Source organism: Gorilla gorilla, chromosome 10 (assembly GCF_029281585.2).
Source record: "Gorilla gorilla gorilla isolate KB3781 chromosome 10, NHGRI_mGorGor1-v2.1_pri, whole genome shotgun sequence".
Classification (NCBI taxonomy): domain Eukaryota; kingdom Metazoa; phylum Chordata; class Mammalia; order Primates; family Hominidae; genus Gorilla; species Gorilla gorilla.
The window spans coordinates 33,708,683-33,721,721 of record NC_073234.2 but is presented as its reverse complement, the minus strand read 5'-3'; the positions used below and the strand labels follow the sequence as shown (position 1 = coordinate 33,721,721).

Here is a 13,039-nt window from a genome sequence, read left to right as displayed (position 1 = left end):
TCTATAGAGGCAAAGTCCTCCCGTGGCTTGCAATTTTATAGACTCGAAGCCTCTGTAAACGCTAATTATTCCAGAACCAAATCCTCCTACCTGTTATATTAGCTTGGTCTTTCAAATAGAGCTGGAATTCAAATTTGAAGTGGATGACCTTGCAGACAGACATCTACTACTTTTCTAATTTTTCTTACATCAAAATATAATTAAGTAAATGGTAAAATTTTCAACGTCTTGGAATGGTTATAAGATATTTTCAGTATTATAATTTTTATAGGTCTTTTTATTTTTCTCATTATTTAAAAAATATCAGGCTAAAAGTTTAGAGAGTGCAGATTTTTATTCCCTTGCAGAATAATCACTTCCATTAATAAAAAGAATTTTAGAAAAGCATCTTTCTCCTCAAAAAGCTCGTATGTGTGTGTGTGTGTGTGTGTGTGTGTGTGTGTGTGTTGTGTGTGTGTTACCACAGTATTTGCATAAAAAATTGAAAAAAGTATTTTGGATTCTGTAACTTATTTTTTTCTTTATTTCAAAATATTTGAGTACATGTATGTTTTACCTTTTGCTGAAGTCTCTGAACTTTGATAAAAATTCTGAAAAAAAATGTAAAATTATACTTGTTATTCGCACAACAAATTCACAAAATATTCAAATGGTAATGTCCAAAATCTAAACATTATAATTTCTTTGTCATGGTAAAACAACAAAATATTTCTTGGCATCATATATCAATTTGCTTATTAAACAGGATGAATTTAAATTGTATGATGAAATAAAAACTTTCTAAATATTGTAATAAGCAACGTAGGTTATATATTTTTTTAAAAAGAAATTACCACAATAGATTGTCTAAGCTCAATCCCCCTTACATAACAGTGACTGATTTTTTGATAAAAGTGCATTTCTAATTCTGTCTGTATGCTGTGTCCAGCTCTTATTCCTAGCAGTTATTCAGCAAGCTTTGGACAGCACCAAAAAGAAGACTGAATTGAAGTGGACAAAATCAGTATAGATTCACTAAATAGTTTTCTCTCTTTTTTTCTTCTTAGGGAATTTTTTAAAATCTGATAGTCTAACACTTGAAAAAATAAAATATCTTGAGTCATATCTTAAATAAAAAATACAATCTGAAATCCTGTTTTTTTGTTTTCATTTTCATTATTCTTTAAATTCATGTCCATTAGTGTGGTGGCCTTCCTTATTTATTTATTTTTATCCTTGTTAGAAGCCTAGAATTACTTTGGTGGCTTAGGATTTTCTGGTTGTAACTAAACTACCATGAAAACTGTATAAGGTGATTTATAGACATCCTAAAAAATGGTTTCAGCCCAAAAGGAAATACAATTTTTAATAAGATCCATTTTAATTAACATTAAAATTTTTTAAATTTATAAACTCAAAATTTAAAGTAAAAATAAAAAAATAAAACTTCAAGTCTTGCATTTAAGGAAATACAATTAGTTAAAAGCCAGGTTTCTCAAACAAATAAATTAGAGAATAATTGTTTTTCCGTAACAAAAAATGTGTTACAGTATTCCTTTAGAGAGAGAACATTTTGATCACGTTTAAAATGTCATTACATTTATATGCAACTTTTTAATTAAAAGCATCATTTGCATGAACCTTTTCAGAAGCATTTCTATTAGGCAAAATATTTCATTAGAGCATAGTATCAGTTGCTACTCTTAACAACTACATATAAGATCCCCACTGTATCCATGTGGGTGAGACTATTAAAAATGTTAGCCTGATTAAACTAAAATTCAATTTATTTAGAAATATAGACTTGTATTAGAAAATCACCGTGACATCCACCTACACCATGATGTGCAAGACCATATTTTCACTTCGTGGTTTGCCTGTTATGTAAGCATTTAATGGAAATTAAATTATGTGAGTTTTGGAATATAATTTGAAGGATGCAAATTGTTTCCAGTGCTGGGTCAGAGAATAAAATAGAGTACAAGTATGTTTGTCATATAATTCTTCATCTTGCCAAAACTTACATTTAATAAACACCTAATGACTTCCCTGTATGGCAGGAAATAGTCCTTTGCATGTTGACCAAAAATGCAGCCAAGAAAAAGAAAATCTTCTTAAATTTCACAGTTTGTTGGCAGAAGACCTGTATTTGTCATTTCTTCAATCTTAAGTTCATGGTGAGTGGATAGACTGCTTTGGCATTGTTAACTGTAGCTGGTTACTGCACAAATTCTGTAAAATGTACTTACTATGTGTGCCAGTATTCTTACATAGGTGGGCTCACATTTAAAATGGGATGGAAAAAGAGATGAACAAAAGTATAAATGCAACTGATGTAGAATAAATGAGCTTTCAGCAGTCTGCTCAAAATAAGTAGGACCCAGTTTTTACAGAATATTGAACTATTTTGTCTATTGACATATATTAAATAAAACTCCTTATTTTCAACTCCTTTTTTAATTTCTATGCATGAAAGTCATTTTAGTCTTATCAAAATATAGGATAAATATTTAGACATTACGAGTTTAAAAGTTTCAAAGAAATATCACACAAAATTTTGTGTTTATACTAGTACATAAGGAAAGTGAAATGTGAAGATGAGTTTTTCTTGAGTATTATAATTGTTTATGGCTTTCCTATGAAATACCCAATTCCTTTGTGAAGAATTCTTTTAGCTTCAAATATTGTTAAGTTTGATATTTCTGAAAAATTGTCATTTTTATTCTCTTAAGGAGTTTCAGAAAATGAGTGTTTTGAAGATAAAACTTTTTATAACCAGCAATACTTTAACATCCTTCGAAATGCTTCATCCTAAAATTATATTTTCCTCATTGTTTGGTCAGTTGTTTGCCAATTCGTTAAGAGCTGGACATAAAAGTCGAAGAATAACCAAATAGTCTTAACAGATGGGAAGACGTGTCGACATCCACACATCTGGTTTCCTCCTCTGGCAATGGTTCATATTTGTCATGAGGCTGGCTGTAATCGATGGCCATGAGATGACAAGGGCCAACCTTCCTGGTGCTTGTGTGAATTAAAGCCTTCATATTGGCCTTGTGGGAAAGATTCTCCAGAACTAGCACCAGCACCATCCTTAATACCTCCATTAACAGCAATGATCTCATTTAAGCTACACTGTCATCAGGGCCCTTTATTAACATTGTTTCCCATACTCACAAGAACTCAGGAAATTCTTTTATTTTTCTGTTTTAAACATGAGGAAAATTAAAACTCCAAAAAGTGAGTTAGTTTTCCACAGGATGTTTAGATAGAAACTGGTAGATCTTAATATCTGCATTATCTTATCTCGTGTATTTTATCAGCTCTTGGAGCTTGTAATGTTTCTAAAATGTGACAATTTAAGAGTAATAACTGCTTGTTCAAAGTTAATTCTCACTACCTTGTTATACTGACTTAACATCACCAATTAGAAAGCCCTTTTTCAGCATCATATAATTCCCAAGTTTATAAGCTCATCAAAATAGCTGTTTTCAAAACATACTGGTGAAATGCTTTTTAAGACTCTGATACAAGCTTGTCCAACCTGCGGCCTGTGGGCCACATGTGGCCCAGGATGACATTGAATGCGGCCCAACACAAATATCACAAATATGTAAACTTCCTTAAAACATTATGAGATTTTTTTTTTTTTTTAGCCTATCAGCTATTGTTAGTGTTAGTGTATTTTATGTACGGCCCAAGACAATTCTTCCAACATGGCCCAGGGAAGCCAAAAGATTGAACACCCTGCTGCAGTATATTTTTTTCACTCTGACGCAGAATAGAAAAATATGATTATATTATATGTGATCAAATTAGATTGTTTTACCTTGTTGTTATTTGTAAAGGCACTAGGTCTTAATAGCTACATACAAAAACAGTTTTGGAGACTACATAGTTATTCCATTTCCTTCTATAATTGGAAAGTAAAAGAGAAGGTGTTTCCTTATTAAGAAAAATTTAGGGAAATAAACACAAATCTGTCTTCGATATTTAATTTCTGGATTTATTGTTTACATTATTTAAATTTTGATTTCTTTAGTGCTTTGCATTTTAGCTTTTCAGCAATGTTTATCTTTAAAATATTTTTGTGGTATACCTCCATGACTCATCAAAATCTTCATTGTCATTGTTCATGTAAAGAACGTATTTAAATTTCTATATTCATTTTTTTACTGTCTAATCACACAAAACTTTGGATTAAATAAGATCTAGAAAGCCCAACATTAAGAAACTACTGAATTTTCATACCCACTTATCTATTTGAAACAATAAGCAGTAAGCATGACTATTTCTGTTTGGTAATATGATTATCTACATTGTAAATCAGTCTTTTGAAAATTTCAAGATTGGCATATTCAAAAGTAGTAGAATCTCTCTTGTTCTCTACCATGCAGATAGAGAATGTATGTATTCACTCTATCTTAGAAAGTTTCACATACATTGTAATGTGTGTAGGGGCCTAGGTTCAAATCTGTATTTTGCCACTTATTAATTATCTGTACACATGCACACTGTAAGTGTTGAGTTTTCATAGTGAAATGAACATTAAAATACCAACTTTATGACATTGCTGTGAGCATCTATTGAGATAAAATAAAAATTAAATTCAGTGAGGTAATGCATATGTCAGACTATTTTATACATTACAATGGACTAGCAAATACTAGTTCTTATCATCATATCTTTCTGCTTTATCATCTGCTAAACTAATAATAAGATAAATGAGTTTATTCTAACCAGATGTCGTAATATTTTTCTTGGAAAATAATCACTTACAGGTCTACATCAGATTTCTGAGAATTCAAAAGAAAATCACATAATGGCTATTTTTTAAGCCCACCAAATCGTGATGTGGGATCCATAGAAAGTCACACAGAAATCATGGAGGCAGTGTGCACTGCAAAATTCGCAAAAGATACCACAAAAATTGATTTTTTCTTTTTTATAAATATGCTTATCCATACAAACATGACACTTATGCCTGTATACACTCGTATACGTGAGAACCATTAACAATCTATACAAACACTTACATGTGAATATTATATAATTACGTTCATTTAGGTAGGATTGTAGGATTGATTTCAGTATCACTTGAAGTTATAAGGTGGTTACAAACTTCAAAGGTGTAATCAATGTCCTTATAGTTTAATCAGATCTATTTGGCATAATAGACTCAAGCTGCTAATACTCCCAAACAATTGAAATAGACTGGCTGCATGTGCGCGCACGTGCGCGCGCGCACACACACACAGATACACACAAACATACACACAGAAATATAGTTGCTAGTAAAAAGTCTTCCACTCTCCTTAATTAAGTATTGAACTCAGGTTTAAAACTACTGTGTAATAAATGAATATACTTACCTCTGCTTTTCTCTGAAGAATTAGACTTAGTTCATTTACTGCATCTGTAATTTGTTTGGTTTCCACACACCCTAGAACACTGCATATTTTTTTAACTTCTTCAATAATATTATCCACGTTTTCCTGTAGATAACAAGATTCACATCTTACAATCTATTGAAATAAATGAGGGGACATTAATTTATCCTCAAACTTCTTCTTTTACCATGAGGAGCAAGTGGAATAAAATATGCTTGTTTGCTTTCACACAAAAAGAAAGTTCTCAAGATTCTGGTTATCCTGTGACTGGGGCTTTAATTTTCATTGAGCAAATGTTCAAAATTAGAACTGACTTAACACTAACTTACTAACTTAGCTCTAATTTCACATTACTTGAAATGAGAGCGAGAGGTGTAAGGAGGAAGTGGTAAGGAAGAGGGAGAGGAAAAGAGAGAAAGAGAGGGAGGAAGAAGTGTGGGGAAAGCAGGGAAACTCAGCCTTAGACAAAGTCTGTGGTTTCCACAAAACACTATGAAAAAAAAGTTATGATGGCCGACCCCAGGAGAGTTTCAAAATACACCTATTGTTTGGAATCGGTGTATAGTTGGGCAAACTTACTAGAAAATCGGAACAAACTCTGGACAGCCAGTTGTGGTGTTAAGGTGTTTGATAATCATCTGATTGCACTATCCTTGAAGTGACTGATTTTTCAAAAAAATCGCTGATGATAAATGTAATCTACTGATATAGTTTGGATGTTTGTCCTCTCCAAATCTCATGTTGAAATATAAGCCCCAATGTTGGAAGTGAAGCCTGGTGGGAGGCGTTGGGTCACAGGGGCGGATCCCTCTTGAATGGCTTGGTGCTGTCCTTGCAGTAGTCAGTGAGTTCTCACAAAATCTGGTTGTTTAAAATTGTGCAGCACATCCCGCCTCCCTCTGCTCCAGCTCTCGCCATGTGAGACACCTGATTTCCCTTCACCTTCTGCTATGATTGCAAGCTTCTTGAGGCCCTCACCAGAAGCAGATGCTGGCACCACATTTCTTGTATTGTCTGCAGAACCATGAGCCAATTCAACCTCTTTTCTTTATAAATCACTCAGACTCAGGCATTTCTTTATAGCAACACAAAAATGGCCCAATACACCTACAGCAATGACAAATTCTTAAAATCAACAATGCAGGCTGGCCTTAAGCTAGACAGCGATTTTATGGTCACCATTCTAAGAACTTTTCATTAGCCGTTCTGTATCTCAGATTTACACATGTTCTTAAATAAGCATTTATTTTTAAAAATCTTCTCTGTTTTGACCTTATTCTTTTCCATGTTTTGCCATTAACTATAGTGAGAAATCTCTCTTTTCATTGATTCTGTGTGAAGCATGTTTCACTCTACAATGTTTTTATATTCTTTGTCTTTATCGTTAACAATTGTGGTTTTTCAAAAAACATCAGTTTTGTCACCAGCACCACCGTCCTTCCAATGGAGAATTACAATAGTTTATTTCAAGAAGAGATGGAACAGAGTTTTTCCTTTTATTTTCACACAAAGATATCTGTTCACAGCATAAAAAATTTTTAATACTCCTTATTCTAGGGTATTTTCTTAACAAAGTGTCAATACAAAGACACAATGCAAGTTTTATATAATGGGATAATACTTTGTTTCTTTTGTGGAAAAACAGCCAGTATCTCTGATATGTAATTTTACAAATCCCGAAACCAATGACAAAAACCTGAAGAATAACTAATTAATACTATAAAAGACGAAGTGAGGATTCCAAAAATTGTCCACAGATTTTATTAATGAGCTAAAAGTAAAAAGATGCAATTTAGTTGAGATCTATTTTAAGTCTTTCATGGATTAAAAAATACATCTGCTCAATAATAACATGGTGAAGAAAAATTTATGAGTCATCCAAATGGAAAAAAATCATTTATTTCACTTATGTGTGAACTCAATGTAAGTCAATATTGTGATGTGGCTACCAGATCCAGTTCGCTATTAAATAGAATCAAAAGACACATGCTCTCCATAACTAGAAAGTTAGTTCCACCACATTTTCAATGTATATTATCCAAACTGGAGTTTAGTTTGAGTACTAGATTTGAGAAAGTACTAAACAAATTGGAAATTACCAAAAGACAACAATCTCACTATTAATATACTGTTAATACAGTATTCATTCAGAAGAACATCATAGACAATATTGTCAGCTCTGAAGTCAAGATCTGTTTGTTTACACCCTGGTTCTGCCCCTTTCTACCTGTGGCCATCCTCAGAGTATTTAACTTTCATGTCCCTAGACTCCCTCTTCTGTGAAGTGAGAACAATAAATAAGTTTCTGTAAAGATTAAATTAGATAAAATATGAAATATGGTGCCTGGCAGATAATGAGGGCTAAATTTTAATGTTTAATTAATTTTATTCATTTACACCAATCTTTCAGTTTATAAGAGAAATGAAACACTGTATATGCAGAGATAACTAATAGAATAAAAATTAGAAAATCATAAAAAACTGAAAAGTCATATTAGGTTCTATGTTTTTTTTTCATTCATCTGTTCTAAGTAAATATGTGTGATACATGAGTTTGTGAAAATTCATAAACATCACTAATTGAAATACTAATACTGGGTTGACTCGGGTCACTAGGTAGCTTGTAGCTGATTTGTTCAATCTATTACTCCAGTCTTGCAGTACTTTTTATGTGATCTACTTATCTCATTTAATCTTCACATTCTGACATTCTGAAGATAATCATTATATTCATGCATAACTGAGATTGCTAGAATATGTGAAGTAAAAGATTGCAATTGTAAAATTGAGTTGGTGATTAACTGGATATGAGAACCAACAGAAAGTTTGGATTTAAGATGATTCCAAAGTTTCATTTCCAAATTTTGGAAACTAAGAATATGGGGTGCTATTCATTATGGCAGAAACACAGACAAATATTTCTGATAGAATCGTGATGTGAGTATTTTTTGATACATAGCCTTTGAGCTTCCCAGAGGAAATGCAAGGGAGTTCTATCTCTAGCAACTGTTGGACTGAGAAAATATAGACACAGTACACCACACACACACACACACACACACACACACACACACACTCCCCACATGTTCATATAAACATTAAACCAATTTTAAGAAAGGCAAGATAAATCTCAGGGTTGCAGACATTTAGAGGGAATTTCAAGCTTGAACAGTAGCTCCAACAGTGATGCTGTAATGGCCTGGAGGAAATATCAGACTAGATGTAGATCCTCAGCTGTAGGATTGGTGTTTATTGCTAACAGTGGGACAAGTGCTGAAATCTTAGGACTAAATCACTTGGTGAAGGTAGGGGGAAGGGGCAGAACTGGAGCTAAGATCCTCGAGTAGTCCTCAGACGTTGGATAGCAGCCACCTGTAAAAAGTGGGAGAAGAAAAACTATGCCTACTGATCAGAAACACTTTTGATGAAGCCTCTCTCTACTCAGCCCTTGAGTAAGAAAAATGATTATCTGAGGAACTGAACCCTAGTCTGTGCTCTGTGTGTCTCTGGGGTATTAATTTATACTACTCATAGTAGGAATTTATGTTAAAAATTGCACTAGGCTATTGTGACTTTTTGGACCCAGGCAGAAGTAAATGCACAATCGTTGTATAGAAACACTTTTCTATACTGACCTACAGAGTTTCTCCCCAAATACACATACATATACAAATGCATGCACACACACATGCACTCACACACCAGAGTACGAGGGGAATATCAGTTTAAAATTTACAAACCCTATGATGGCTGATTCGCAATGTGAGATCCCCTGCAGACACAAAATGCAGTAGGGTGAGCACCCTATTTCAAGAAATAACAAAGGTAGACTTGGACAACATTTTCATAGAGATGATACATAGGCTAAAATTTGAATATGATTGTCCCGAGAGAGAATGTAGATAGAGAAAAAAAAGTTGAACACTGGATGCATAACATTTCAGAACACTTAATATTTTAATGATAGAGGAGAAAGTTTGGGTCACAGATGGAGCACATAGTGTGGAGACATAAGCCAGAAGACTACAGCTTAATAGACATCAACGTGAAGGTAGTTGATGGTATTACAAAATTTTAGCTTGGCAAAAAAGAAGAAAAATAAAACATTATAACCATTTCAAGTATTTGATGGTCTTTCAGGTAAAAAGAGGATTAGATTTATTGTAAGTAGCTCTAAGATGATAAATGAGAACAAATGGTTGCACACCTAGAAAGGTTCTTTTGACTCAATATAAGAAAAATTTTTCTTAAAATTATTTGTCCAAAAACTACGTAGGCGGCCTTTTGAGTAGAAAGGTGCTCCAGATTCAGGTATATGATCAATCAGGGATATTTAGAGAAGATTTTTGCATTGCATAGGAGTTTAGACTAAACTGCTTCTAAATTCTTTCTAATTTCTTTGGATTAATGAAAACTGAAAACAGCACTGTGATGTTATTTTATGTAGTATATTCTAAGCTTATTGTTGGAAATATTGGATGTGTCCCGGACTTTGAAGGAGCCATATGCTAATACTTTAGAATTAATTAACCATACTTGAAAAATGTTTTGAACATTTGAAAAGATGGGTAACAGCCTCGTCTCCCCTGCATCTTTCTGGAAAACCAAACAAAACGGCGTAAGTGGTTGATTATTCTCCTCTCTTATTTAGCTGTGATGGAGACCAAAGCAGTATGCATTTAAACAGCCATGTAACAGCTTACCATCTTCCAGATTTTATATAAACTTTCATGAGTTTCTATTTATATTAGACACAGTGAAAATTATCAAATTCAATTAATGAGTTTGGAGACAAATTGAGAATTTAGAATGCCTTTCATTCCAGGTTCAGTAGTTAGTGCCAATATGAATTATTTTTTCCTTAAAGATTAAAAACAGCTTTGAAATGCAGCTTAGCTTAAAATATATAAAAGGATGAGTTCATGTCCTTTGCAGGGACATGGATGAAGCTGGAAACCATCATTCTTAGTTAGCAAACTAACACAGGAACAGAAAACCTAACACCGCATGTTCTCACTCATAAGTGGGAGTTGAAAAACGGGAACACAGGGGCACAGGGAGGGGAACATCACACACCGGGCCTGTCGGTGGGTGGGGGGTTAGAGGAGGGAGAGAAATAGGAGAAATACTTAATGTAGATGACGGGTTGCTGGGTGCAGCAAACCACCATGGCACGTGTATACCTATGTAACAAACCTGCACGTTCTGCACATGTATCCCAGAACTTAAAGTATAATAAACAAACAAACAAACAAATGAAAATATAGAACATCGATCTCTCTGCAACAATGAAAAATCCAGATAATATACAAAATTATAACTTTTTCTGAGCCCCGCTGAGATCTAAGGTCACAAAGTGACCAAGTAAACCAAACTACACAGTGAAAACTGCTCCAAAGAGAGATGGGGCACACAAAATGTTCAAACTTTGGCAGAGCACAGGAGAAAGAGGTGGTCACCATATCCATGAGTAAGAAGATATTAAGAAATTAGCTAAAATTTAAGAGATTTTTTAAAGGCCAGGTGTGAGCTAGCATGTCAGTTTGGAATATCAGGAAGCCCAAGACACATGGGGAGTTTACAGTCTCCTGCAAGCTCTTTTCCATGGACGCCTACCAGTTTTTCGGGGAAAATACTGAAGGCTGTGCAGGAAACTGAAGTCATATTCGGTGGCTCAGGTGTGTAGGTAATCAGCTGTTTCTGGGAGACAGTTACGGCGCTCTGTCCACTTCTGTGGATCCTTTTTGCATAAGAAGCAAAACTCTAAGCTGAAAGGAGGAGGGGCAGCAAACCCTGCATTTCCCTGAGCCCAGGCAAAAACCCCTTGCTTCTGGAGAAGTAAAAAGCAAAATAGTCTTGTCTCTGGGGGAGAAGTAGGACATAGATGAGAAGCTCCTTTGCTGTTGAAGGAAGGGTAGAAGCAAAAGACTTCTGCTTCTGGGGAAAGGCCAGGAAAGTTGTCTTGGGTCCAAGATCTTACCTGGATACCAATTAGAGGTCAGGGACAAGGAGCAATAAACTCTCGTTTACTGTGAACGACGCAGATATAAGGCAGAGTTTGGCCGCCATGTGGAGGAGGGGCAGGAATGCTCCAAGAGTCCTAGTCCTGAGACTCAAGTACACGGAGTCTGCCTAAGGCTGTGACTGGTTCATTACAACACAGAACTCTCCTTGTCCCCACTGCCAAAATAGGTCTAGCATTGAGTAATAAATAAGCAAGGGTGGAGTACCACTGGGAGAGTGACAACAGTGTTTAGAGAGACTGTCTCTTTGGCACAGACAAGCAGGAGCTGTCAAAGCTGAGGGTGAAGCAGGATCATACAGGGAGGGAAATGTCATGGTACCACAGGCTCCACTGTAAGCTCAGACAATAATAGCTTATCTAATATTTTATGAGGCCAGCATTACTCTTATACCAAAATCTAACCATATTATAAGAAAATAAAAACACAAACTGATGTCCTCATAAATATAGATGCAAATATCCTTAACAAAATATTAGTTAATTGAAGTTAGAAATACTTGAAACAGATTATAAATTCTTAGTAAGTGTAATTATACCAGTAATAAAAAGATTTTTAAAATTTGAAAAGAATAAAAGAGAAAAACCATACGTGCATTTGTACATATGCACAAAAAGCATTTGACAAAACTCATAATCCATTCAAGAAATAAGCTGTTAGTAAACTATAGAAGGAAGCTTTTTCAACCCAGTAAAATATAACTAACTTTTTATATTATAACATAATCTCCAAATAACTTTACACTTAATGATAAAAGACTGTAAAGTTCTCCCTCAAAATAGCAAGGCGGGGATTCTGTTCTTATGACTACTTGTAAAATCCTATTGGAGACTCAGTAAGTGTTAAATTATAAGGCAAGTAAAAAAATAAGAGGGCTATAGACTACAGAGGAAAACATAAAATTATTTCAGAGATGACATGATTGTATATGTAGAAATCCTAAGGAATCCAAAAAATAACTCTTAGATACAAAAAGTGATTTCAAGAAGACATAGTATACAAGGTCAATATATGAAAGTGAGTTCCACTCCCACATATTAGTAACAAACAACTGGAAAATAATATAAAAATATTATTTAAAATATTAGACAAAAACATGAACTAATAACTTTAATAAATTATGCATAATCTCTATGCTAAATTATAAAGCATTGCTGAGTGATTTAAGAAACCTGTGTAGATGAAGAAATAGATCAGATTAAATTGATTCTCATGGATTAGAAAATACAATTTTTAAAATATCAAGTTTCCTTACATCAATCTATATAGTCAATGCAATTGTAGCAAAGTACTTAGAATAGCCAAATATTTTTTTAAACAAGAATGATTTTGGAGAACTTGTATTGCCTGATACCAAGACTTTCCATGAACATATGGTAATTAAGGTAATGTTGACTGATATTAGGATAGACATAGATTTATGAAACAGAACAGGGAGTCTAGAACTACAACTATAACTTGAAATGGATCATAGAACTAAAGAACAGCTAAAACTAAAAATAGTATTGAAAAATATAGTATGCAAACTTCTGTAGGCAAATCTTTATTAAATATGCTAAGAAAGCATAAACTGTAAAGTAAAAATAAACCTGGACTTCACAAAGATTAAAAGCTTCTGCTTTTTGAATGGCATGTAAGTGAAATAAA

At 33.8% G+C, this 13,039-nt stretch overlaps 1 protein-coding gene across 1 annotated transcript in view; it reads right to left on the bottom strand.

Annotated features, from left to right (window-relative positions):
* PIK3C2G (phosphatidylinositol-4-phosphate 3-kinase catalytic subunit type 2 gamma) overlaps nt 1–13,039 on the bottom strand; it is a 364,289-nt gene that overhangs the window by 302,459 nt on the left and 48,791 nt on the right. Inside the window, exons 8-9 of the mRNA XM_019039448.4 lie at nt 5,352–5,474; nt 557–590 (exon numbers count right to left, since the gene is read on the bottom strand). Of these exons, the coding sequence (XP_018894993.2) occupies nt 557–590; nt 5,352–5,474 (157 nt within the window). The remainder of the gene's footprint in view (nt 1–556; nt 591–5,351; nt 5,475–13,039) is intronic.